The following is a 27,849-nucleotide window of genomic DNA, read 5'->3' as shown; positions in this document are numbered from 1 at the left end:
AAAACTGTGCAATGATCTTGCTTTGGTTTGCGAATAAGATATTTTGTTTCGAGAACAAACCGAGAGCAATGCGCCTATCACACTCGAACTTAGAACATACGTTACTCGTTTTCAAAAACAAGCATGGCGTGTTCGTTCCGGTCCGCACAATGTCCCGATACTGATAATGACGTGTCCGTTGCTCATGCTCTTTGTTTATCGCCGCCAGTAGACGAGTGTGTCACTTCTTTTTGCCTCTAAGAAACAACGCGGGCGGTATGGGAAGTCAGATTCACGCGGCTCTTCACGCATGCATGTTCTCCGCTAGAATGGGCATTTTTGCATGCCTCTTATCTCCGGATTTCGGCGCCATTTTTAAATATGGCGCTTGATAACCGACGAAGATATGGACCTTCGACGATATAGACGTGACTGCCCTATAGTAAACCTGCCAGCCATTGTTCGGGGAGTGCATTTTTTAGGCAAGCAGCAGGATGCGATGCATGCCAGAAATAATCGAGGCACGTTGCAATCGCAGCAATGCAGCTGTGTGCGTCAGGACTTTTGTCAGAAACAGAAATCATTTTTCTAGATGGTCTTGGCATGCGCGTGTACGTGATTATCTCATTTTTCCTTTTTGGTACGCTTTCCTCTGCGCTCTGTTGCAATTCGAGTGTCCGGTAGCTGTGGTGCGGGTCTGCAGAGGGGCTGGCCCTCAGCAGCAAAAAGGAGACATGGGCTCATAAGAGAAAGGTATTCTCATTCTTAACACAGAAAAAAAGAGCACAGAAAGACGTGAACTCGTCAAAGCAATGTAGCATGCAGAGGAATGACTGAACGCAGCTCTCCTCTCCTCGGCGCTGGCGTTTGGAAAAGTCAAAGAGGTGGATAGGGATGTCAGCGGTACGCCGACTACGCCGACCAAAGCGCCCGTTTAGGCATGGTCTACCTTGACCATCGAACGCTGACGACGCTATCCGACACCGCACCCAGCCAAGGCTAAAACGAACTTTCTCACGGCCGTCGGCGCAGCACACGAAACCACAGAGCAAGATCACGTGAGGAGAGAGGGCGAGCCGTCTCTGACGTGTGTGTGACTGGTGTACGTGCCGGTACCAGGGATTGGTTTGTGAGGTTTAACGTCCCAAAGCAACTCAGGCTATGAGAGACGCCGTAGTGGAGGACTCCGGTAATTTAGACCACCTGGGGTTCTTTAACGTGCACTGACATCGCACAGCACACGGACGCCTTGCTTTTCGCCTCCACCGAAAAGCTGCCGCCGAGGCCGGAATTCGATCCCGCGCCCTTGGGAACAGTAGTCGAGCGCCGTAACCACTGCGCCACCCCGGCGGGGTCTTGGTACCAGGGGTTCAACCGTGGGAAGAACAATGTGAAGGTGTGAAATGTGAATACCGAGAGAGTCAGTCGAAGCTGGACCGAGCGATAGAACGAACACGCATCGCAACAGCGGAGTTCGCACAGGCGCGTTCTTCTTGCGGACTGACATCCACTTAATTTCCTAATGCGACCTCAATAAATTAGTTCTTCTTGTTTATTTGAGTGTCTGCTAACAGGGCCAACTTCGTTGCTTGGGGGGATTTCATTAGGGTTTATCTTTCACACACGAACACAGATCGGAGTGCGCAGCAGTCTTGAGAGCTCTGCAGGTCTGTTCGCCCGGAGGTAAACAACTGCTCGGTCAGGTGACGGCGCCGGGCCCAGACGAACGAAGGGAGGAGTGTGGTCTAGCGCTTCCATCGCGGCGGCACGCATCGCCCGACCTTGGATGCCCGTCTCGGATGGCGTTGTGGCTGTGTTGAAAGAGAACGCAACCCCGTGGTGTGGCCGCCGCGGCTACAGGTGCAAGCGGCTGGCGCGCCACGACGTCGCCTCGCTGTGGCGGCATCGACGGCACCGCTTGCTGGGTACGCTCGGGCTACTAGGTGGGACTCCTCCGGCGAACAGCGCGATACACGATCTCAAGAGCTCCAAATAAATTCCAGTTGAACGTTAGCGCTTCGTACTGTGTCTATCTCACGCGCCTACCTTTCTTGCGCTTCAGGCTTCGCAAACATGACCGGAGCATCGATAATTCCTTTTATGGAACGAAGAACCACGCGTGGTTCGACGCCACAACTACTTCGTGCGTATGTGGTGAGCCGTATGACATCACCTAAAGGCACGTGCTCCTCCGCATCGCCCAGTTCCCTTCGGTGAAAGGGTACACGGCTGGTTTCTTGCTCAAGTCATTGTAATTTTCGCGCGCATTATACCCTCGCCAGTAATTGAGAAAATATGATCGCAATATGGGATGGTGAGTTCCACATGTAGCTTCAATTGAGATAGAATTAGTCTTACAACCTTTCGTGCCTTATCTCGGACCATCCATATTTTCCGCTGTCATTGGAGCACTTTTGTCCCGGTTTATTATTCAAGAATGGAGATGAACTCCTGGTGAAGCATAGCTTTAAAGCTTTAAAACGTATACCGTTAGCAATAAGCTTCGTCAATCAAAATGAGGTTAATGTTCAAAAAGCTTTACCAGACCAGCCTTACCAACTGTCAGAAATATATGAAGTACAGAAGCGACTATATATTCGAACATAAAACCATAAACTTCTCACATTCTCGCACAGTTGTCAATGTGTGCACTGATACTTTACTAGGACGAGCGCAAATCACTCGCCCCACGTAAACGCTCCAATTAAGCTTGCTGATTATTTTGTAAGTATTGTGTACAGTATGGATGAAAATACGGTATCTGTCCCGCGCACGCCGCGGTCGCGCTCGCCAAGCGCCTAACGTCGGCGCCTCGCTGCCGGGGCGTCGGCAACCGGCACACCCAGAGAATCTGAGTCCGCTTCCGATCTCATCTTGCATCCCCTGCTCCCACGCTCGCCTCCAAAGCAACGCACTCGCTCTCCTCTAAGTCAAAGCCATCCTGCTTCCCCGGATCGCTAGGGTAGAATCGGGGTACATTGGACACCTGTGTACGGTTCGCGGCCGTCACTGTGAACGTCACTCGGCGGTTAATATTTTAATCGGTGGCGCGCTCGGCGACGAAGGAGAAAGCTTGGAAGGCTCCAATCACTGGGGGAAAAAAAAAGGAAACAAAACATGTAAAGCTTAATTTTCTGCATTTGGCTTTCATTTACGCGCTTGCTATCTGTGTTCGATAAAGTTAGATATTTGACTAAGCTATTACGGCCAGCCAGCGTTATTGTTTTTGTTTTGTTTTGCCTCTTTACCTTTACTTTGTTCGGCTGAACAAGGTAGAACTGAGGCGTCATTTCGCCTAAACAAAAGGGCCATTCGAAATTTCGCAGAGTGCAGATATTAGGAGGATGTAATAGACACGGCCTGTGTTTAAAAAGCGAACGCGGGAGTGGTGTGTCTAGAAGAAGCTATATTTGTGATTATTCTAATCCAAAAGCACCCTGTGTAGCCTTAGAGTGGAGAAGTCTAGTGTGTGTGCATAAACTGGGATACCCCTTTTGGAAACCGCAACTCATCGAAAATTGTGAAAATTTTATGCGTTTTTTTGTTTGTGCACAGAACTACAGAATGTTAATAATACATTCCCAATAACGCTTCGCTTTCTGTGTCGTGTATATTTGTATTTCCTTAGTGCTAGAAGCCCAAATGGAGCCACAACGTGCCGTACGGCGTTATCTGTCATAAAAATTGTAAAATTGTAATGATTGGAAGAGGCTAAGAACCAATGAGCCGAAGAAATTCGTGATTGTTCTCAGTAAAGTGTTAATTAATCACGTCGCACATTCGCTTCCAGTTTGTACTGTTAAGTGCCGCACACTGTTAGGTTATGTCTATGGAGGGAATCTAGAAGGACGTTGAGGTCCAGGTTGCGAGGCTGCTGATAATCCGTTTAAGGGGCTGTTAGCGGCGTATCCAAACACGGGTGAGTTGGCGGCCAGAGGAGGATTAAGGGAAGAGGCCAAAATGCGTTTCGTTTCGGTAGTGGCGTCTTGGGCTGTGTGAAAGGATGACTTCTAGTCAGGTTAGAAATGGGGAGAAGAGTACGAAGTAATAATTTTGCGAAATGAGTGTCGGGATGTCTGACATGGTGCTACGCGCACTAGAAAATAGCGTCCAGTTGTACTGTCCCTGCAACGCGAAAGCAGCGTTCATTTAACATGCTCGGAGAGCGTAAAGATTTAATTCCCAAGCAACTATAAGTTACATTAAATTGCTAGCATTTTACAATACCCTTATTTCATCTGTATGACCTTATTTAATGAAGAGACTTATATGGCATAGAAAAACAACTCTTTATTTAAACGTTCTGCCGCAACCAGTAGCAGTATTGCAGATGTGGTTCGACAGATCACTCGAAATGAAGACATCTACTGCATTTACATTCGTGCTCCTAGTGAAGCAGAGGCGTTGATAAGACAACAAATTTCGCAGCGGCTCGTGCGTATATAAGTGCGGTTCAGCTCGCTGTGACATTCCAGCTCGCGCGTTCATGTGTGCACGCGCTGCAGTATCGCCGATATCGTCCACCAGAGTGGATTCGTAATAAATAATACGCACGAACATGCCGCGCAGGTGTAAAGACTCCGCTCTATTTTTGTCCGCAGGTGTATACTTGCGCTCTTGTCTAGACGTAGTTTACTGAAATTTATTTTGAAATTGTGGAATATAGATTAACTGTGATTTATGCTAAATTATAAATTTCCAAGTCCTCGCAACTGCAGACGTTGCAATAGTTTACATAACGGTCGTTTTATCTGTGAACTTATCAAGCAAATCCAGCAATCCAGTGATGTTACGCACTCTAAATACAGCCGGAAACGGTCGCCAAGTGTCTTAGTAAGTTGGAAAGCACAGCGGAAAAGGAGGGAAGCAATGCGCACAAGCGCCGCGGTAATTACATCCTGTAATCAGGTAATTACATCCTGCTAATTATGTGGCCCTGTCAAATTCATTTAACATTGCCAGCAAAGCGCGCTGCCTTCTAACGCGTAAAAAACTGCAAGCGAGTCGGTCCTAGTTGGGCATGCAAGCTTTCGTTTAAGAGAGTCATATTGGAATCAGTCTGACTTACAGCTGCGATTACTAGTACTGCAACGCGATACAAATTAAACTGACACTACAGCGAAGGAGACGCTTGATTCTACGAACCACAGTTATCCACGCTGTACCTTAGCTTCTCATGCATACCACTTGCCAAAGAAGCGGCAAAATCTGACCGGCGGATCCCGGTTCTGTGCGTTTCGTATGTAGTTTTCACAGTGCACAAGCCAACAGTAATGGCTTCCTCTAGTTTTCGTGATGACGAGGGGAACAGATTTAATCGCGAACAGCTGAATAATAATACGAGTGACGCACGTTTGGGCACTGCTCGCACGCCGCGACTCCGCTGCCGGCCGGCTCCCGGCAATTTCGCCTCGTACCGCTGCTGTCGAGCCTGGAAACTTCAGGTTGGGAGACCTATTGCAACATGGCACAACATGTGCCTACTACAGTATCTGAAAAAGCAAAGGTGCTAGCACTCGGTGACGGCACATTCTTACAAAGAAGTACATACACATTTCATCCGCAGGTGAACTGAAAAAGTCTCAAAATTTTATTCGCGTCGAAGCCATTTTACATGCTTTCTCAAGTCCAAAATAAAAAAATGTACAGTGTGTAGTACGCAAATAACATTTTATGAATTTTAGCGCTGAACAAATGTGATGCAGTCCTTGGTATCTGTGATGACAACCTGTCTCCAGTCCATCCCACACCACTAGCTATTGAGGAATATTCAGCACAAATTAAAAACAAAGCGATAGTCAGCAATGAGCCTAAATAAAGTTGGAAGCGATTAGGGTGGCTCTTTAAAGCAATTAACGAGGAAAGAATCAGGGCTCGATGAAAGCAGAAACTGAAATCCTTATTCGAACTCAACGTTGATGTAGAGCTGATCACGGAGGACTAATCAGCGGAGTTCAATACACCTTCCACGACACCGTCTTAGTCGGACTACCGACGTTCCAGGAATCACGGGCTGGCTTCACCACCATTTCGGGACGTCTGGTATGCACCAGCAGCCGTACATCCTTTTCTTCGTCAATTCTTCGTCACAAAAACATGACGTCATATCGAGGTACGCTTGGCGAGAATTTCGAATCTTTTTTCTTGTAGATTACGAAAGACAAGGCCAACGACGACGAAGACTGAACGATGCTCGGCCAAATCAGCAAACAATTGGGCCCGTAATGGTTCAGGAGCAATATTTAAGTCGACTGAAAATTTAACTGCCAAGTTAAGCCAACTATTGATGCTGAACAGAGTCTATTCTTAGCCGTCGTGTCCGAACATCGTTCCGTCTCCGTCGTCGTTGGCCTTGCCTTTCAGTGCGAGTCATGTAAAGGCATGCAGCTTTATACGGCTACTTACATCCACCTTCATTCTTCAGGCATGTACTGGCCTGAAGAACATGGTGCAGTAAACAGATGCGCCATAGTAGTAGTACAACACGAAAAACACAAAGGCAGAATGTAGTATCGGAGACGAAACAGCAGTTTAATGTCAGTTCTCGGACGTGATAGAGCAGCAACATGGTGCAGTAAACAAAACAGAAGGCCTTAAAATAAGAAGGAATATACATTTCCAATAATAACACTAAGTAGCATGTTGCAGCAGCAGTGCGGCCAAGCCTGAAGATGAAAAAGGCACATAACAAAGCGTGTACTGTTACACACATCTTTTTTCGTGCGCATAGTTATTTGCAAGAAAAATTGTGCACAGCTATGTGCCCAGTGAATTAGGGGATACTTGTGAAGGACAGCCCGCATGGAAACGAACGCGTAGGAGTCTCCATAACAATTACTGACAGCACTATGTACAAATACACTATAACATGAAAGCGTATGGTATTTGGTGGAAGGATCTGCTTACAAATAGCAGTAAGCTTGCATACATCATGCCAAAGCAGTAAGATTCCCATCAACACAAATATTACGCAACTGAAATATATGCATGCCACAAAACAACCCTTTGCTAAACATCCGCAATTTAACGTCGGACATCTGAATAGACTGAAATACCCGTTGTGCCTGTGTGCTGCCTTCGCATGAGCGGCCACGTTACAAAATTCAGCCTTTCTTTGCCTCGCAAACCAATGAAGCCTAACTCGTGTGAAGAAGAAAAACACTTCATCATATACAGTATCATTGCGAATTGCCTACTTTTTCATCAAGGAGGGTGCAAAGGGCTTGACCGATATTGTCTCGAGGCACAAGTACGTCTCTTAATCAAAGCCCTAAAAAGGCATTCACACACACCGAAAATATGTAAGAAGCTGTTCCCATGACGTCCTAATGCCTCTAGCCATGAACACATATGTTTATTCTCAAAGATTCCACCCCTTCATGCCACATTATTTTACAGGACCTTCAAACCGATTGAAAGATGTCTTGTGAGACGTCTTCTGGATGTACATCTCATCAAACAATATAGTGCATAAACAACCGGTTGCCGAAAACGAATATCTTTGCTCCTTACTAGTTCGAATATTTAAAGAAAAACCTATTTTCAAGGGAGCACACATTCAACCAGAGCTGCAGTGTCTTGACTTATGTTCACATGAAAAACTGTCTAAATTATCTATAGCCCTTTTGGGATGAAAGTGAAGTTCCAGGGCAAATTATTTGTTGTAGCTGCTGCAAAGGCAACCACAGCGTTTAACATTGCTGAGCTTGAGCTGAGCTTCAACCAGCGCAGCAACTGATGACGATATATATGCGCTAATATCATTTACTATTTCGGCCACGGTCCTCTGGCAACATATCGGTGTGCGGACAGCTGAACTTTCTGGTTGCGCTCTCGAAGAAGTTGGCACTTTCTTTTGAGGCTGGGGATGTTCCTGGTGGCCAAACGGCGGCTCGTACAGGAAGTTGCAAGATGCATTAGAAACAGATCCAAGAAATGCGTGCCAACTGCATAGTATCTGAGGTGAAAACCGAGTAGACGTACACTGAACGGGCCGCTACCGGTACATCTCATGTAAAGTACACATTTATCAAGCCGGTAATAACCACCTTTGTAAGCTCATGAATGATCAAATCAGTCGATATTGTCGACCATAAACCCTGACTGCTCATTGGAGGGTCAAATTCTAAAGTTAAAGCTCAGCTACTTTGGTCATCTAATGAGAAGAGAGGAGTGGCTGGAGAAAGATTTGATGTTGGGGAAGGTGGAGGGTCTCCGGAGAAGGGGTAGGCAGCGAACGCGATGGTTAGATGGCATCCTGGAGGCGCTGCAGATGAAGTTATGTGATGTTAGGAAAATAGTGAGAGACCGGAAAGCGTGGCGTGACATGGTCCATAGGGTCACGAAGAGTCGGACACGACTGAACGACTGAACTGAACTGAAGCTCATGAATAAACGCAATAAAAGGAAAGTGGACGTTTTATGAAACATTAATGAACACTTCTACTACTATTCACTTAGAACTCGTGTGTTGTATTTAAAGTTTTATTCGAGCCCTATAAAAAGTGCTACAAAGTGCCAGAGGAGCAAGCGCATTCTAATAATTTATTACGAAACGTAGCAGAAACGAAAACTGAGCAACGCCAACGAGGAATTTACAGCATGTTGCTCGGCTCACAGAGGTGCGAGACGTCACCGCCGTCTCGGCAGCGTCATTTATCAACAACACTTCTTTTGAGCATATCCTTTTAATGCAACCAAGTAAATCATGTAAAGCAATCTTCCACGCTTCAACCCGTCAGTATCGAGCGAATTCATGCAGCTAATGCTGGTTAATGCGACACAGTAATTGAAATGAACAGCGAAGCTAACAGGACTGTTCAGAATGACACGCGCCCCTAGAAAGGATTTTGAATGCTCGCTTGCTCACTTTCTGAGTCAAACTTCCAAAGCAACACATTCAGACGCCGTTCGAGCAGTGCATGCCGCCACTTGCCACGACGGAACGTCACTCCGGAGGAGAGCTGACACAGCACAGTCCGTGCAGCTTTACAAGATACAAGCGATATAAATAATTCAAACAAATAAAAAATAAAGTACAATGGTTATACTAAATTCATTAGATTACAAAAACTTACAGGACACTGCAGAAGCCACTATTGGAAAATGCGAAAGGATTAGCTCTGGCGCTATTTTTACTACCCATCACTAACTATATATTACCGGTTAATGTATCACTAATGATCTTTACCATTAATCGCTATAATTATCAATCATAAATGTATTCTCATTATCATTATTTTAATGGCTTGGCGCCACATCCGACGACACCTATGGACAACACACTTTGATGACAAATTTTGCGAACACAACATAGCTATAGTGAAGCTTTCGCCTTGATAAATATTTCGTTGTCCGCGAACGTTTGCACATGTATTTCGAACGCAACCCTCGGCACTCTTGACTTGTGGTTCATTCGCTCGGTCTGAGTCTGATTCGCACCTTGGCCGCTGTGCCCGTACTCTGCTCTCAGAAAAAAAAAAAAAGGACGCCACAAACAAAAAACAAGCACACCTGCACGGCATTGCGTCGCCGGCGCCGGATGCGAAAACAATCGTCTGATGCGCGCGAGGCCACCGCCATCGGTCCGAGACAGGCGGAGAGTATCGGGTTAACCGATCCGCGAGCGCAATGAAATCCAATGCAGCAGTGGGATAGCGCCGTTTGGGGTCCGCGGGCAGACGGCCGCCGCCAAGCTCTAAAAGAGACGGTCACGAAGTAAGTGGAGAAATATGGGAGAGGCCTTCGCCCTGCGGTGGGTATAGTCAGGCTGATGATGATGATGATCACGAAGGACTCAGATTGGGAGCCTGTTTTCATAAGTATCGACCGTGATTTTCCGGCTTTTCTTTACGAGACTATTTTCCTATTATTGAAAAAAAGTGCGGAAAGAGGGTCGCAAACCGTTTATGAGTCCTTGTAAAAACGAAGCCCCAGATGTTCCCTAAATTTATTGAACCCATGCACGCTGCAAATGTTAGCCGGTTTTGAAGGTTTTCACAACCATTTGAACACGAGTTAACACAATGATCACTTTGATAAGGGTCTCATAGTCCTAAAAAATTGTAAGCGTCTTAATGTGCTTTCAACAGCATCCCTCGATTAAGTAACATTGCAAGCTTAATAGTTGACAGTATATGAACTATTCGGATCTCGCTTGGGCAACGTTAATATTTTATTGCAGCTGGCTGTCGGTCTCACAGCCTTGGCTTCACAAAATTTCTGGGTCAGAAAGTCTCAAAATGTATTTATGAACCGACAGAGGAAGAAAATGAGATGCAGCCTGTTCTAACAAGCTTGAAACGCATGACAAGTTGAGACTTTTGCAATATCTAGAGCCGACCAGTAAACTGTCTTGCTTTTAATAGTTCCATGTCTAACGCACGTATATAACTATGCCCATTTTTCTGCTGAGAGGAAACTTAATAGTCCTCAAAACGGGAGACGTATATAGTTTAGGTAATTAGAGGGCAATAATTTATAAACCACCTTTCCTTTCTTGACTCCGCGGGGCTTGACTGAAACCCAGATGCTCACTCCTTTACTTTTTGTAGATTTCAGCTTAAGGTGTTTGATACGCTCAATCATATACTCTCTTTGCTAACCTCGAACGGTGATGGTATAAGTATTTAACATTCTCAAGTCATGCATGTGCTCGCGATCTCAATATGTTGTCATTAATAACTTCCGCTCTTATGTCCTGCAATTATCAAATGACGTGCACCTATTTCTCTGTGTCAAATACTATAATCACGAATATGTTCAGTTTCATATTTGAAACAATGTAATGGAATCCTTGTTTTGGGGCTGATACTTAATAAGTTCTGAAGACTGTTTTGAAAGATGGCATAAAAATCGAAGGCTCGTTTCTTTCTTCTTTTTTCAAAGCGAAACAAAGCTGTCCATTTTTTTTATGTTCTTGAATTTTGGCCAATTTTGCGGAAATGTGCACAAAGAGCTTACTAGTCTAAAGCTACAAAGTTTAACTAAAATAAAGAACTTAGTCTGCATTATTGGGGAAGGTAAGGAGCTTAAGCGGCAGCACCGGCCTCTTTGCATCGTGCAAGAATGTAGGATTAAAATTGACTTTTCTGTGGACCCGCGTGGCTCTTCGAGTAATTTTTTGTGATTTTTTTTTCCTAAAATGCTGGGGCAAAAAAGAATAGTCTTTTACAGCCTTTCTAAAAGTACAATCCGTATGTATTTAGACAGTAAAAATGATGGACAACAAATATGTATTGAGCAAGTAGCAGGGCTCCATACTTGCAACGTTTTCAAATAACAAAAGCGGCATTTTTAACCTTTTAGATATATTTTTTTTTCGATGGAATCCACGGCGTATCTTGCAGAACTGTAGGGTTTATTTCACTGTGCTGACAGATTTACCCGTCATATATGAAAATTGCACTAAAAATAAATGGTCATGGGACCTTCATTATCGTTATCTGAACACATCCGTATACATGAGGGTGTTTCACGTCAGTTGAACCGAGGTTTATAAATGTCAGAAAACGACGACATATTATTGTCAGCCATGCAATGCCTCTCAGATATTCCATGTAATTAGGTAATTAACAATCATGGCGTGAAAAATCTGAGAACTCGATTCTGCCCATGTCTACCTTATTTCCGGCTCTTGGTAATGACCGTCCTTTTTCTAATTTCGGTTCTAAAAGCAACGATTTTTTTCGGGCGATTTCTGAAACAATCGCTTATATTACGAACGGCATATTCTATATTTAGATTTTAGTACTCCCTCTTGGCATACTACGAGAATAGGCTTTACAAACCGAGGATATTTCGTTGCAGCTGGCCTTTGATGTTAGCGGTGAGATAATCATTGACTGGTGACCACAAACGTCGTCATCCTCAGTTAAAGCCCAATTATCTGTCCTGCAGACAATTGGGCTTCCTCTGAATTTCTCTACTTTCCCCCTTGCCGCAGTACTTGGCATTTATTACCTCACCGCGGTGGCGCTGTGGTTAGGGTGCTCGAATGCAGAACCCAAAGATGCGGAATCGAATCCCGTCCGCGACGGCCGCTTTTCGAGTAAGTCGAAAAGCAAGGCGCCCGTGTGCTGTGCGATGCCAGTGCACGCCAACGAACAACCTGTGGTCAAAACTTTCGGAACCCTCCCCTACGGCATCTTTCATAGCCCGAGTCACTTCGGAACATTAAGCCCCATAAACCCAGCCAAACCAGTACTTGGTAATGGTATACCACTTTACATTAATTAGAGCTTATAAGCGGAAAGTCATTTCAGTGGCAATCATAATTGTAAAATAGGGCGAACAACGGTGGACCAGAACGAGAAAGACACGGGACGAGCGCTGACTCTCAACTAAGTTTTTAATGTCATAACTTGGCACTTATAAAGGAAAGACACAATGCACATCCTACGTCACACTGAAGTCGATAAAAACAAAAGGCAGAGACACGTGCGACGCTCAAAGGCCACCAAGAAAGGCTATCTCTTCGTCATTTAGAGTGACAGGTGGTTTGCTGATACATTTTGGGTCTTGATTGATATAAAAGGCTTCGATTAATTCCCGCGTTGTCTGATCGCAGTGCGTGTAAAGTATATCTGTGCTACGCCACTAGGCTGTGCGACTTTTCTTCTTTTTCATTGTTTCACACTTCTTGCAGCGGCTTACCAGGTAAGAAAGTTCCTTGTTACTGTCTAGATTGTAATATTGGCACAGTCTATCCAACAACTCAGCAGTAACGTTAAACGTAGAGACTGTTTTCCCTTCAAGTCGTAGACCGAACTTGCTTCGCAGAATCGCTCTAAGTAATTCCAGCTTCATTTTTTACTAATGTCTGTTTTTGTGAGGTTGACACAAGAGAACACCCGCTCGGCATCTACAGGGCTTTGGATATTTGGGGGCTGGGATTTTAAAAAGTTACTATGCAAACTCTACTACCCCATTCGAGCTGAAATAACGTTCACAAAGTAGCAAAATATCGTCTACGTTATCTGATAAGTGATTCAACATCGGTACTTGCCTAGATTTTCAGAAATCGAGGAGAAACTGCTCTCGGCGGCGTGCACAATTTTCGCAGAAGAGAGTCGAAACGCTGCTTTGACATGGTACGTCATCTGTCGAGCAGTGAGGCAAGCTCCATCCCGGCCGTTAGCGCGCTTGCTTCGCTGCCCGACAGATGGCGCATCATGTCAAAATAGCTTTTCGACTCTCTTCTGCGAAAATTGGGCACGCCACCGAGAGCGGTTTTCTCTCTATTTCGGAAAATCTAGGCAAGTACCGATGTTGAATCACATATCAGATAACGTAGAGTATATTTTGCTACTTTATGAACGTTATTTCAGCTCGAATGGTGTAGTAGATTTTGCATAGGAGTTTTTTAAATCCCAGCCCCCAAATATTCAAGACCCTGCACATTAAAAACTGGCAGGAACAGAATTTTCGTGGCTTCTTGCGCCGGGTGTGGAAAAGGGCACTCGCCACAAGTGTCCCTGTAAGATGCTGCTGCGTGTAGAAAGCCAAACATGATGCGCGATCTAGAGCACTGCTGTTTGCGTCTGTCGTCTTTCCGATTCCAGCTCGATGGAAAAACGTCCAAAATAATGCAGCGGTAGCGTAATTATGCATTCACTGCTCTTCGCGTTTTCTATGGCATCAGGATAAATGGTATGCAGTCTTCGAAGTGCACATGAGACTTAGGAATCCGCGGCTGGATTTGAATCACCATTTGCAACTCAGGAAATGGAAACAGCGCTCTCTCACGGTCCCTTGCTGATCAAGTGGCACTATATATAGTGAAATCTTCCGCAGCGTCCGCACGGGAATTACCTCGGCGTGTGACTGGAGAACCTAGAGCACTTAGAGACCAAAAGTCCACGCCTCAGGCAGCACACATTACAATTAAGTTGCCTTTTTTGCTTGCTATTGTACAACAATTACAAAAATGCGGCTAGTAAATGCGCCTAAACAGAATTTCCAAGTAACCAAAGTGACATTTTCACCCCCAGACGGGGTCATAAAGTACACATTTTGCGCAAAGTAGCCGCCAACTGCCATCCTGGTTAATGACGCACTCCTCGACAGCTCGAAGATTGCTAGGAAAAGACAAAAACGACCTTCGAGACCTTTTGTTCTTTTTTTGTCAGATCCCTTTGCGTGATCGCCCGTTGAAAAGGATACGGCGCCACATCGCCATCTCACTCCTTCCAGAGTCCCGTGATCGCACTCACTCGCACCAAAACATTGAAGCTGTATTCACTGCTCTCTAAATCCATTCAAAACTAAAACATAACAAAAAAAGGAAGGTAGACACGGACGAAACGGCGCCAGCCGCGGCGGCGCCGACTCGGCAGTGGCGGATGCTCTCAGCAGGCGCGGGTTGTCGGGTTACATCCTGCGCGGTGCAATTCGAGACGCACGCCCCGGACCATCACCACCGCGCCGCCTGGACTCCCCACGTGTGGTTCAAGGCGAACACAAGCGAGTTTTCGTACCGGCCCCGTCTCTGAGTCGTGGAAACAGCCAATAGCAGTTCAGACCTCACTCTGAGCGTCCGCCTATGACAGACGCTTGGCGACCATTCGCTGCCACTTTCTTCTCTCCTTCACAAATGTATGCCCTCTGCCCCGCTGTGTTTGAACGTGACGCGGCGTCAGTGACGAAAACTTAATTCTAGAGTCTGTCCACTGCCCTCGTGCTGCGATTGCCGTTCACTAGCTTGTCTGTAAATTTCGCAGGCGGCGCGCTGTTTGCCCGCTATGGCAGTTCACGGTCACTGGTTGCCAAATTTCGGACTTCGTCACTACTTCCACGACTGTCGGCATAACAGTACTTGCGAGATCGCTGTGACGGCCAAGCACGTCGCGATGGCTGGCACGGAATATACTCTAACAGGATTCGACGGATTCGCCGAGCGCCAGCGCTTCACCTTCGTCGAGCCGCTGCCCAGCACTCGGACCTGCGGCGTATGCGGTCTGGTGCCCAGCCGCTCTCTCCTCCTTCCCTGCGGTCACGTGCTGTGCCAAGTGTGCAGGGACCAGATCTCGAAGGAAGAAGGGAAGTGTCCCCTAGACGGTATGGAGTTCGCCGATGCGGACGTTCTCCCGGTGACATTCAAGCGGTCTGACTTGGAGCAACGCCGCGTCTTGTGTGTCGCTGGCGGGGCGGAGTGCTGCTTCACCGGTAAGCTACGTGACCTCAGGGGCCATCTGACCACATGCGGTAGCGACAAAGTGAAGTGCGCCAAATGCCAACAGTTGGTAGTTCGCAGCGTCGCTGTTGAGCACAGCAGGCAGTGCGCCACTGATGCTCCCCCACCCGATCCTTTTACCGCAATATCAAGCGCCGTCAAAGAGATCGACCTCATGAAGAAGGATTTGGAAAGTATACGGAAGCGGGCTTCGGGCGAGAAAGTTGACACGAATGCTGTGGTGTATGGCGTGAACTCTGTAATGGAGCGCATGGCCACACTTGAGCGTCAGTTGGCGTCCGTACAGAAAGGGACCAGCGGTGACCAGTGCTGCTCGCAGACTTCAGCTCCGATGGAGGCGGGATTCACGCCGCACCCATATCGCTTTGTTCCTAAGCAAGGCAACCTGCGTTTTCCTCGGTGTGCATACCGGAAACAAACCGCTTGAAATAACATACTAACCGCTCTCAGTATGTCGAGCGGGATCTGCACAATAGCTGGCTACACTTCCAGCCTGGAATTTTTTCACTAGAGGCAACAGTCTCAGTGTGCGCTTTTGAGTTCAGAATTTGTGATGGTTACTGGGACATGTGCGTAGTGTGAGCGTTCTTTGACAAGGTCACGCTGATCATAACCCTCCCCCCCCCCCCCCCCCCCCCCATGTGTATGAACAAGGACATGATGGTGAAATTGCAACACCCCTGGCCAAGAAACCAGTGCCCGGGTCTCCGAAACTACGCGTTCCAGCGGGAATATTTGGCTGAGAGGGTATCGAGCAACAAAGATTCATCGATAATAAGGCGCTTTTCGTGAACGTCGAGACCGAATGGCGTGCAATGCATTGTTTGAAGTTGGCGTAAGAAATGTTTTAGGTGCTTAAATATTGGTATGTTAAATGAGAGCCGAGTTAAATCTCAGAGTCAATCGTATTGTTGTTCCAGATCGGTTCCTCAAGGAATTTATGGAGCGAACATGGATGATAAATATAGCCCTCGATAATAATAAATATCGCTGCATTCTCGGGAAACTCGGAAGTGATAAAACGTAGTCCACTTCCTCGTCGTGTACGCGTGAAAGTTACAGCTTTGTTATGTTCAAGCGAAATAAAACGCAATTCGCGTTGTTTTTCACTGACTGTTCTTTTTGTTGATGCGGGAGTACCACTTGTCTCCTCGTGTGGAGTGAAATGTAGGCTGTTTATATCGGGCTTTTTAATTCAGTGTGAACTATTCATTTCGCCATCTAATGCGTTGAACACGCGATGCTTTTTTGGCACTGTATTGTAGAAAAACTGCTGCTGGATTTGGTCACCGAGCTATTCTCTTTCACTAAAGGAGAGCGGATCCCAACGTCATTATTTATTTATTTGTTTAGCTACAAAACCGCTAAACCAAACCGAGGTGGTGGTGTTGGGTGGGAAAAGACAACACTGATATTAATGAGAGAGGAGAGTAAAAGGGAAATGCGAGCGCAAGACCGTTGAGAAATGCATCCGGGAAAGAATTTATACCATAACTGCAACAAAATTGGGAAGGCTGACAATCAACTGTATTGTACAAGGCTGTGCAAAATACTCAAATATATCCTTCCCCACCAAAGTAGTGCATCCTGTTAGCCTGGTCCAGCGCTCCAGCCATTTGGCTTTGGTAATGGTGGTGTGTGTATCGCAATAAGGCACTTTCTATCTCTTGCCAATATTCATCGAATTTACAAGGCCAAATTGTGTTATGGTTCTAGCAAAATTTTTGTCATGGGTGTCCGCATAACACGAGCACGGATCACGTGTTTGCCCGCATTGCTATGAGCATTTCGATGCCGAAAGGAAAACCTTCCACCGCTCTCCCATTGCCGTTATCAGCCCTTAGCCAGATCCCCACTGAAGCAGGTGTGAATAGTGCAGTGTGTTAAGAAATATTAGAAATATTTTGGAGAGGAATGATATCATGGATTGACAAGGTCGCAATTGCATTGGAAATATTTTTATTTGCAGCTTTTTCTAAAATTTATTGCTCAACAACAGCGAAAGCCCACTGCTGCTAGAGGTGTTTCTCTATATCCCTACAGGTCCCGCCAGTGACCAACTCCGGATATTCTTGGGCGCTCATGGTTGCACTCTTTGTTGAATGCATCTCTGAAAGGCAAATTCCAGATGGTGTTGGCATCAGCAACTACTACGAGACTGTTTGCCACAAGTATCCTCTCCCTCAAAACCAAGAAGTTGCAGAATTACGTCATTACTGTGCTTCTTCGCACCAGTGTTGGTCACAAATATGCTTCGCGGCAGTCACAACTACGTCTCCCCATACATTGCTTTATAAGCCACGTATTATGAGGGATATGGCATTTGTATACCACGCGTGAACAGTATAAAAAAAACATTCATCGTGTTCTGATGCACTGCGAAGCTATTCGTACAGATATCGAATGGCCAGCTTTCCAGAAGGTCTGTGATTTAGAGTTACTGAAAGCAATATTTTCTCGTCAGTATTAGAGACAAGCGACAGAATGTTCTGCTCAGCAGAAACTTTTTTTTTTTTTTTTTTTTTTTTGCTGATAGAGCGGAAAGCACACCGTCTAGTACTACGCAGCTCAACGTAGTAACGGGTCTCTGCTAGTAGTTGTCTCCTTAAACATGGTGTATTGGCTATATTCTGCTTTAATGCGTAAATTACACCTTTCAGCGTTAGATAGTTAAGGCAAAAAGAGTTAACTACCCCGAATTTACAGTTTAGAATGAGACAGAACCACAATACGATTCAAAGTGAAAATAGGCTTAAATAAAACAGCCACTATATGTAGCTTACGAAGCGAATTGATAGGCCTACTACCTATTGCCCACTTTCAAAATGCAATTTGGTTACTCAAGCTTACAACCTCCGGCTGATCCCCCCCCCCGCCCCCTCCCCATCTGACCCCGCCTTGGGAAGTTTGATACGTGAACACAATAGCGTCCATAGGTTTGCTGAACTATTTCCGTCTTTGTATCTCTATCCTGTCATTCAGGGCAATAATTTATTTCATGTCCAACAGCAAATGTGCCTGAAGAAACCGCGCGGGCTTGAGAAGGCTACGAAAGCTGATGATAGGCGAGCAAGTACTTCCGGCCGTATGCACCCCCATTACACTTTCGCAATATGTACAAAGCGTGCACGGTTGAATGACGTCACGATTCTAATGCAGACAGCGGCGTAACGAAAATTAACTCAGGTCGGGCATAATGTGTGGAACAGACCGCGTGAAGGGTACAGCAGGAGCCAGCAACAAGTAGTTCAAGTTCGAATTGACAGTATGGGTATCCGTGCGTCGAATTCGGGCAGGAGGAGCTTTGACCCCATCTGTGAGTCAACGGTTACGTTACAAACGCCTGCAAGTGACTGACAAATGGTTCTTCACTGGAACTCTGTGATGTGAAACTTTGTTGCGTACTTGCCTAGCTACGGCTTCTGTGACACAAAGCTTCCTAATGAAAGTAGGCCTGTGGTGGGACCTTGAATGCGGCTATCGCAAGTGTACGCTGAATAATCGCTTTATCGGGACCTTTTGCGATTTTTTAAGCGAAACCAGTCTACACCCTTTCTTCTAGCTTTCTCCCACATGCTTATTGGTAAAACTCTAGAACAAAGAAACAATAACTTCATGATTTACTCAAGCCCGTGCGTCGAAGAATAACGCGCTGCAGTGCGCGTTGTACTCACCCCGGCGTTGTCAAACATGGTCATCTCGTCGGGAGTCATACCGCTTGTCGCCTGGATGAGAATAGAAAAGAAAAAGGCACCGGTTACTCCTGCGCATAGACTATGTCCAGTTCGGATAGGTTTGCATCGCGTTTGGTTGAGTAAAATTCGTCTCAGTATTCCTTGTATTGTTCATGTGCTTCCAAATTTTGTACTCCGTGGTCTCAGCGCCTACAGCAGCCATTTTCTTCATGATCAAAACACTTTGTGTGCGCAAATTTAACCACCGCAATTGTTCGTTCCGAATTTCCGGAAAAAAATGTAATTCATTTCAGGTATGCACATATTCATCTTATCGTCATTGTTTATGTACCATGACTCAGCTTCGAAGAATTACTGAAATATTGGCAGAGGAAATGAAACCATAGAAATTTTCTACCTACTTTTAAAAGAAGACGTAACAGAGTGCGAAAGAGAGCCGCGCTGGATGAGGAAGACTCCATACCTTATCATTTTTTTTTTGTTTTCACCATTCAAAACCATTATGTCGTAATGGTTAAGGCGCTGGACTGCTGTGTTCAAAGATACGGCATCGAATCCCAGCTGGTGCGGCCGCTTTTCGATAAAGGCGAAAAGCAAGGCACCCGCCTGGTGTGCAATGTCAGCGCACGTTAAAGAACCCCAGGCGGTCGAAATGTTTATAGCCCTCCAATACAGGCTTCTCTCATAGCCAGAGTCACTTTGGGACGATAAAACCCATAAGCCAAACCAGTTTAAACCCAATAATTTTGCTATGTGCACGTTATGTGTTTATAGCAGATACAGGGCACATCATTTTGCATAGAGAGCGTATACTTGAGCGCAAGAAGTTTTCAAAGTACATACGACAATTTTTAAGAAGTGGAGAACTTCGTCATTTACACAGACACAAGTAAATACACGGTATGAGCCCTTATAAACGAGTAAAATAAGAGATAGAGTAATTGCGCCACAAAGACGAGAGTATTTAATAGTATGGGGCGTGAAAAATGTCGCGCAAAAAAAAAAATCTACTTACCTTGAATCTGTCGGCCCTCTCTTGAAAACAGGCCCTCAGCTGCACAGGATAGATTTCGCATTACATTTATTATAACTACAATACGCGTAACGCCACTTGTATTGATATATATGATTTTGGTGTTCTTAAAAGCTCGATTATTTTCAAAGATCGGAGGAGTTAGGCTCAGTTTCAACCATTTCAGTGCACTGAATGTTTTCCTCTACAAGTTTCTTTGCCTGACTGTGACATTTTACATGACTTGAAAGCTACTTTACTATGTCCGTTCCCTTGATACCGCTAAAAGAACTATTCAAGTTGTTGAATTAGTTCGAATGGGCGTTTTATCCTGTTTAGGTGTATATCCTGAGCCTTAAACCCTTGTTGTGCATCTCTTCCTGCGTTAATTGTGCCAGCAGCTTGAACCAGAATTTTACACCTCGGGAGGATGAAACGTGAGCAAACTATTGATGGTTTTTGAAGAAAGCGACCGCTAACTCTTTTGAATTATAGTCAAACTAAAGAGGTGAAAATTATTGATCGGACCTCAGCTCGTGCAAAACGATAAATGTCGAGTGGATTGTTACTATACATACCTTGATTGAAGGACCCGAAATACGGTATGGGGACGTACAGTCAGGGACAAAGGTTTGTGGGATGCCGATTTGGACAAAAACATTTATTTGTTTGTTGCCTGTTTTGTTTTGTGTGTGTGTGATATTATTTTTCTTTGAATGGGGCGTGTATCTGGCCTCGTGATTCAGCACAGTTCATTCACTCTGCGCAGTCACACAGAAGCACTACAGATAAGAGCACGCCACTAGTTCTTCCATCGGGGCCAGTTTCGCAGCGCGTTCGATATCGAGCATGTCTGCTTAATAATAAATAGTGTCTGCAGTAAACGCTAGGGCACCTCGATCCAGTTCCAGTGCTAGGCCGGGGACATGTTTGTCGTGGAGCACAGCGTGGTATAGCCACATCGAATATGTTTGAGGAAATCAGCATTTTTGTGTCTTTGACCAATGAAAGCTTTCAATACAGCTGCCAGTTATCGAAGTCTTTCTTCCCAATTAATTTATAACTTTTTTTTTTCATTTTTCTAGAATGAGGAATTTTATTATTTCAGATCCCTTATAATGGGAAAGAGGTCCGCTTATGTCTTATTATCCAAATCGGCGTTCCCGATTCTACAATAGGCGTCGCTTCACTGCCGTGGTTACGTTGTATCGAGGCGCGCTAGTAAGAGCAACCCGTGACCGCAAAGAAGGGGCTGACAAAAGGAAACCATAAAAAAAGCCGCGTAGTCGAGAGGAGAGAATGGATCACGAAAGCACGACGAAATGCTGAGCGCATGACGTACGCATGGCATTACCGGTGTGCGACCCGATCCACTCAGCTTTCCTGTCCTGCCAAACTTTCAAGGCACACAGGTTGTGTACGCGTTTTGGTGAAAAAGTGACAGTCGCGGGACAGTAGCGCTTCACTGTGAATCATTTCGACTGCAACAAGCGAAAACCCTAACAAATTAGCGCCGATTCGGAAGTAAACGAAGCTTCCTCAACATCTCTTCGGTACTGACAGGAGTTGAGACCGACAACTGCCATTCCGAACATGAGCATTCGAGAAAGTGAGCTCCAGCTCAGGAAAAAGAAATGACTACAATTTGCGAAATCTCAATTGCTACCGACTGTGAAATTCCCCATCGTTAAGCAGTACGCAATTGTATTAGTTCGACTAACTGAAAACTCACCCAATTGCTTTAGCTCGGTGTTGGGCAGGTAATGATTGCATTTAGGGGGCACTCACAAAATGTCCCTATATATTTCAGTTGGGCAAAATGCTAAATGTGAAAAATAGTAAGGTGCAAAAGAAAAAGAATGTGGTTTGTCAAGACAACACTCCACTTCAAAGCGGCAACATTTCTACAGAGAAAATGAAGTTATGACAACTACACGCTTTTGCAGAAATCAAACATGCATCGCACTCGTGCGTCATTAGTATAATCAGACACTGTTAACATACGCAAAATACATATTCAAAGAGTAACCGTTTGCTCCACTTGAGTACACTGCATACTCTCACGCTCTCATGCCGGGACTAGCCGGCAAGGGTGCTAGTCCAGCGCAATTATTTCATCTCAACTGAGAATGAACTAAAATTATGAAAGCAATTTAAAGATTACGCTTCAGATACCTGTTGTCTAAAGAGTATATTACTTTCAACGGGTCGACAAGTACGAAAATGTTCACATGGATATATTAGGTGCAATTAGGCAGACCATTTGAACCAATTGGGAAGACCAGCTACTCTCACCAGTTAGCAAAGGTGGTCGAAACGAGTGACCGATAGGGACGTGATTTGTAGTTCGAATACTGCTGTGTCCAACTGGAAAAGGGGGCAAGCCCAACTGTTGCAACTGTCAAGTCCGGATGGACCCTTGCAGGTTTCAACCGTGAGTTTATCAGAACCAGTTGTAGGCTATGATTTACTAACTGGTCTCAGCTGGGTTCACGTTATTCTAGTTCGCAAGTCAAATAAATTCAATTGTTTTCTCTGTTGGCTCACTCATAACAAACTGGAAGTAATTTTTTAATTGCTTCCATTTGATTCCTAGAGGCAAAGTTATTTTTAGAACCAAATTTCTCCAGTGGTAGATAGTGCTTGCTAATTTAGGAATTGGCATTTGCGACCAGCACGTTGCCAGAAGCTCACAGACCAATTCGCGCGATGGGTTTGAAAAAAGAAATCCGCCTGCAACTGCTAACGAGGAAGGCTAGCAGTTGAGAAGCCGAATTGATCAGCAACCAAGAGGGAATGATGGATGTCAGGTGTTTTTAAATAAATCTTCTGAGGATGAGTAAACGTTTAAGGTCCACCCGAAAAGAGCTGCAGTAAATGGCAACTGTTCGACACTTTCTTCCCGGACTTCTATGCGGAAATTTTTGATACCCTTTTCTCGTTCGATACTCACCGCATCGGTTCTCTGCTGACGATCACTAATTCCTATGGTCCTGGCGGCGCATTCCGTTACTGTGGGAACGATACCATCGGTGAACTGGGCATAAAATATTGTCATTGTAGCAAGAGCATGAAAAGTGATGACAAAGCGAACATTTCATTTGTCGATAGATCGAATGCACTGGTAGGCTTGGACAAAGTCACTTCTCTTGAGAGCGTCCCCGCCCTTTCCCTGTGCACTGAACTTAGCCAGTGCAAAGAGCGACAGAGACCGGCTTATAAATTGATTACTCGGCAAAGATATGCAACCAACCTCGTCAAGAAAAAAATAACGGAGAAAGTGAGTCTTTTCGACTATTTTTACTCACATAGTAAATTGTACACATTAAAGGAGTATTTACTCATGAGCGAATGCCTCAGACCCGGCATACGGCTACAAAGTAAGGCTGTAGAACTGTTTCACAAAACTTGAAAAGAAATGTATTGATATTCCTACGTTTGTTGTTTTTACACTTGGACTTATATTTTGAACATAACAGCTGTTTCTGGTGCTCATTTCTGAGCTGACATAGCTGAGCCGGCGTGGCTCACGCGTGCGTTTACTCACTCGCTGTATGATTGCTGGATTTATGTCCCTTGCCATCATTAGGCACTCGCGCGTACTGTCGATGCGGTCCATGAACTGCTGCGCCATGGCTTCATTTGGCACTAGCTGGCGCACCATGGACTTGAGCCGATCGATGATGACGTCCACTGCGTGGTTCAGACTCCAAAATCATCATTATCATCGACAGCGTTAAGCCCACTGTTGGACAAAGTCCTATACTCTTGTTTTCCTGAACCTTTCTTTCACGCAAGCAAGGCGGGAAATATCACTAAAATCATGGCTGAAATTTTAAGCCCTTTCTTCACTACCTGCCGCTGCGTTTTCCTTCCACGGAAATTCAGCTTGGCTGAGTGAGAAACCGCCAGCTACAAATTTGAGCATTTGATATGTCATGTGAAATGAATCCTCAACCTCGAATGCACGAAAACAGAACGAAAAGCTCTTCAATGTACGAATATCATCATCCCAGACACCGTGTATTAAAATGGTTCCGTCTATCAGCTGCGAAATGCTAGTCAAGATGCGCGTTTCCTACCGACATTCGCACTGTGATTCCTATGCAGCATTTTCATACAGTATGGCGCTGTTTCTTTCACACTACATTTGCTGTGTCTTTTTAGGACACGAAGTCTATGATTCCCAAACGCCAATTTCAGCGCTGGAGACTTTTCTCTGCGGTGGAACGAACATGTGTCACATGGTGGAATCGCGTATACGGTGATGCTATTTATGTACCCAGCTCTGACCTCCTTTCATTTTGGTCTTTGCTCTTACTATACCAAACGAAACGAGAGCACACTGCCGACGTTTACAAGCTTTTCTTCGACTTGTTACTTTGTGCAACGGCCACAGAGACATAAATTATGGTTTCTCGTACACAATTCCTCCTTCCCGTGGTGATTTTGAGCATAAAGTAGCGTTCGTGATTATTTTACCATGCTACCAGACCAGTCCACATACCATTGCCGTCGGCGACCAGGAATGCAAGGCACAGCATCGCAGTGACTGCTACGAGTCGGCACATCGCGTACTTGAGAAAAGGATGCCAACAGCAGCAGCAGGGTTATCCGGGTGACGAAGTAAGACTCCAGTGGGTATGAACGACGGCTCCCAAAGAACGGCAGGGACTGTTCAACGTAGACACGAATTCCACGGTTGTCTTCTGTGCGCTCCGGTGTTTATCACCTGCTGTTTTATACGGCCTTTCGGGAATGCAGGAACCAGCTGGGTCTACATTTGTACAGTCATCTCCGCAACCATGCGTTTCATCTACCGCAAAATATAATGCCGAAGCGTGTGCTATGGAAGGCGGTCTTTCCTTTCCGTTGCCCGAACACTACGGTTGCTTTGTCGAGTGCATACCGAATGCAAAATGGGCGAACAAATGACTGTGCGGAGAAAATTACGTACATGGCGCACGCGCTTGTAGGACGATGAACAGTAGGCGTGGCTAAAGGCATTTGGTTTGTCATGTTGGTTCTACCAACGTTTCCGTGCACTAAAGACGTCTAACGCAAACAAAAGTATAGTACGCATAAATACAATAACAAATTATCAGGGGCTTAGGGTGAATTTGAATAATGATTCCCAGGAGCGGCATTCTATATATCCATCACGCTTTCACATTGGCCCATCTCGTTATGTCTCACGCTGAAACATCGTGTAGTGGCATTCTTTGTTGCTTTTGCGCAGGGACCTTCTTTGTCGTCCGATAATTCGGAACAGCCCTCCAGTTCACTTCATCCAAGCACCGCTCAAGCCCGTCTTCTCCGTAGCATATGACAAAAATCCCAAGCTAGGCTGTATATACTTTATTGAACACAAATTCTGAGGACAGTTAAGATACTCCATAAGCGAAACCTCAGCGCAGTTCTTAGGCTTCGGCGGTGCGAACGGCACTGCCCTCTCGGTGGCGAGAGTAGCCATTGGTATACAGTTAGTTACAATACACAACTGGAGTGCGAAGGGTCCTCTCGGCCCCGCCGGGGTGGTGCAGTGATAAGACGCCCGACTACTGTGCCGGAGTACCCGGGTTCGATCCCGACCTCGGCGACTGCGTTTCGATGGAGGCGAAACGAAGAAGCGTCCGTGTGCTGTGCGATGTCAGCGCACGTTAAAGATCCCCAGGTGGTCGAAATTACACCGTAGCCCTCCACTACGGCTCCTCTTTCTCTCTTTCCACTTTCACTCCCACCTTCCTTCCTTCCCTTACGGTGCGGTTCAGGTGTGGACAGAAACAAAGTGTGACAGATACTGTGCCTTTCCCTTCCTCTGAACCAATTATTATTATTAAGGGTTCTCTCGATGGGATTTTTTTATTTTATTGCGCCTGCGTGCCGCAGTGAACGATTTAAGTGATGTGTTCGTGGTTCTCACACGTCAAAAAAAAAAAAAGCAGAAAAATCGAACCACAAAAAAGCTTCGTTGAAAGATATACTAACCCAGAAATTTCTCATTCGAAGCGAATACCGAATCTAATAGCCATGCCTTAATAGTTGAATGATAGAAGTGAGCCTAGGCTATCCTCAGATTATGCTGTTGAGGTTAGCTCTCCATCGGAGAAAACATATGGGATTATATGTGAGAGCTACAAGGTTAGGGAAGGATCTTATTTGGAGTCTCCTCCCGGCGACTTGCTGGTCTTCTTGTGCCCGGGTGGAAATTTGGAAGCTTCGTCCGATACAAAAGAGGTGGGCTAGATGACGAAGTCAGATTAGGCTATCCTTGGCTGTTTCCAGAGCGCAGGTTGTCCTCACCCGGCCGACTAAACATCAAGCTGTCAAGTGAGCCGCCTCGTTTCCAGGGTTGACACAGTGTGCCAGCACTCAAATTAATTCACTGACCGTATCAGGGAAGGGGATCTCATTAAGAATATTTGGACCAGATTATGCGATTCTACCCCGTGCAAGACTATGTGCGGCAGTCCTGAAGTCACTGATGACACCTGCCTGTGAATCTGTAATTGGCATAGTGATGTCTGCCTCCTCAGCCATAGCGGTTTTACGGAAAGACGCGGCAAAGTCATCTCAGCCTCGGTATTTGAGCGTACATCCACGGTAGCTCGGCAGCAGACAGGGTTGGGCCCGTCTTTTTACTCTCTGCTGCTCATAAATCTCATCGCATTGACTGAAGTGTGGCGCTAGATTCTTCACCACATTGCATGTATCACAAAGTAACCTTTTGATGAGCACGAAATAACGACCACAGGTTAATGCACTGACTTAGTACAGAGTAAACGTGACTGCAGTTAAAGGCAGTGAGCCGTCCACTAGCACATTCCCTTTTATAACGCTGCTCACGCACCGGAGTAGATTTCGATAACTAAATACAACCAATATTTATAGTCAGCGATGTAGGCATATTTCCTCCTCAAAGAGTTGTAACCAGATGCAGTTAATTGCTTCCTGAACTGAAACTGCTTCCTGGAAGTTGATCCTGAACTCAGCATCAATATTTGTTCATAGCAACTTCGAAAAGATCAGAACCCCGCTGAAAACATTGCTAGCTACAAGAACTTCCCAAAATGAGCTTCAATTTCCAACCGTAAGTATTCCAGATATTTATTGATGTAAAATTTCTCCAGGGCTTGGGCAACATGCCCTAGCGTTAAAAGAAGTTTGCTAGAGTACGGTTCACTCCTTATTTTTCCCATAGCGTATTTTGTGTTAATAGTGTTCAGTTCAGTCGTTCAGTCGTGTCCGACTCTTCGTGACCCTATTGACCATGTCACGCCACGCTTTCCGGTCTCTCACTATCTTTCTAACATCACATAACTTCATCTGCAGTGCCTCTGCAGGATGCCATCTAACCATTGCGTTCGCTGCCTACCCCTTCTCCGGCAACCCTCAACCTTTCCCAACATCAAATCTTTCTCCAGCGACTCCTCTCTTCTCATCAGATGACCAAAGTAGCTGAGCTTTAACTTTAGAATTTGACCCTCCAATGAGCAGTCAGGGTTTATGGTCGACAATATTGACTGATTTGATCTTCTGGCAGTCCAAGGAACTCTCAAGAGTCTTCGCCAGCACCACAATTCAAACGCGTCAATTCTTCGGCGGTCAGCCTTTTTCATAGTCCAACTCTCGCATCCATACATCACAACTGGAAAGACCATAGCACGAGTTATACGGATCTTGGTTGGCAGACTAATGTCTCTGCTCTTTACTAGGCGGTCAAGGCTAACCATTGCTCTCTTTCCCAGAAGCAGGCGTCTCCTAATTTCATGGCTGCAGTCTCCTTCCGAGGTAATCTTGGAGCCCAAGAAGAGAAAATCTGTCACAGCTTCCACTTCTTGTCCATTGATGCTCCAGGACTTGATACGGCAAGACGCCATGATCTTTGTCTTTTTAATGTTCAGTTTAAGCCCAAACTTCTCACTCTCTTCTTGTACGCGCATCAGAAGTCTCTTGAGTTCCACTTCACT

General features: G+C 45.5%; 2 protein-coding genes across 2 annotated transcripts; one reads left to right on the top strand and one right to left on the bottom strand.

Annotated features, from left to right (window-relative positions):
• Positions 1-14,495: 14,495 nt before the first annotated feature.
• LOC146178476 (uncharacterized) lies at positions 14,496-15,786 on the top strand. Its single transcript, XM_084579764.1, has one exon. The coding sequence runs from the start codon at positions 14,721-14,723 to the stop codon at positions 15,597-15,599; it is 879 nt and encodes a 292-aa protein (XP_084435890.1). The 5' UTR covers positions 14,496-14,720; the 3' UTR covers positions 15,600-15,786.
• A 1,466-nt stretch (positions 15,787-17,252) lies between these two features.
• LOC146178475 (uncharacterized) lies at positions 17,253-24,521 on the bottom strand. Its single transcript, XM_084579763.1, has 6 exons — positions 24,387-24,521; positions 23,427-23,572; positions 22,833-22,916; positions 19,883-19,921; positions 18,847-18,897; positions 17,253-17,282 (listed from the first exon to the last, which is right to left on the bottom strand). The coding sequence occupies exons 1-6, from the start codon at positions 24,448-24,450 to the stop codon at positions 17,253-17,255; spliced, it is 414 nt and encodes a 137-aa protein (XP_084435889.1). The 5' UTR covers positions 24,451-24,521.
• Between the last annotated feature and the right edge of the window lie 3,328 nt (positions 24,522-27,849).

The sequence above is a fragment of the Amblyomma maculatum genome, chromosome 9, assembly GCF_055883805.1.
Source record: "Amblyomma maculatum isolate TAMU_Amacu chromosome 9, ASM5588380v1, whole genome shotgun sequence".
NCBI classification, from domain to species: Eukaryota; Metazoa; Arthropoda; class Arachnida; order Ixodida; family Ixodidae; genus Amblyomma; species Amblyomma maculatum.
This window is presented reverse-complemented; position numbering and strand designations above follow the sequence as displayed.

What these genes read in the sequence shown, in the direction of transcription:
- LOC146178476 (XM_084579764.1), top strand. Translation starts at nt 14,721, where the DNA reads ATGGCAGTTCACGGTCACTGGTTGCCAAATTTCGGACTTCGTCACTAC.
- LOC146178475 (XM_084579763.1), bottom strand. Translation starts at nt 24,450, where the DNA reads ATGTGCCGACTCGTAGCAGTCACTGCGATGCTGTGCCTTGCATTCCTG. An exon ending in AGAGGGCCGACAGATTCAAG is followed by an intron (nt 18,898 to 19,882) that starts GTAAGTAGATTT and finishes ATTCTCATCCAG; the next exon opens with GCGACAAGCGGTATGACTCC. An exon ending in CCATGTTTGACAACGCCGGG is followed by an intron (nt 17,283 to 18,846) that starts GTGAGTACAACG and finishes TTTGCCTTTCAG; the next exon opens with AGATGCATTCAACAAAGAGT.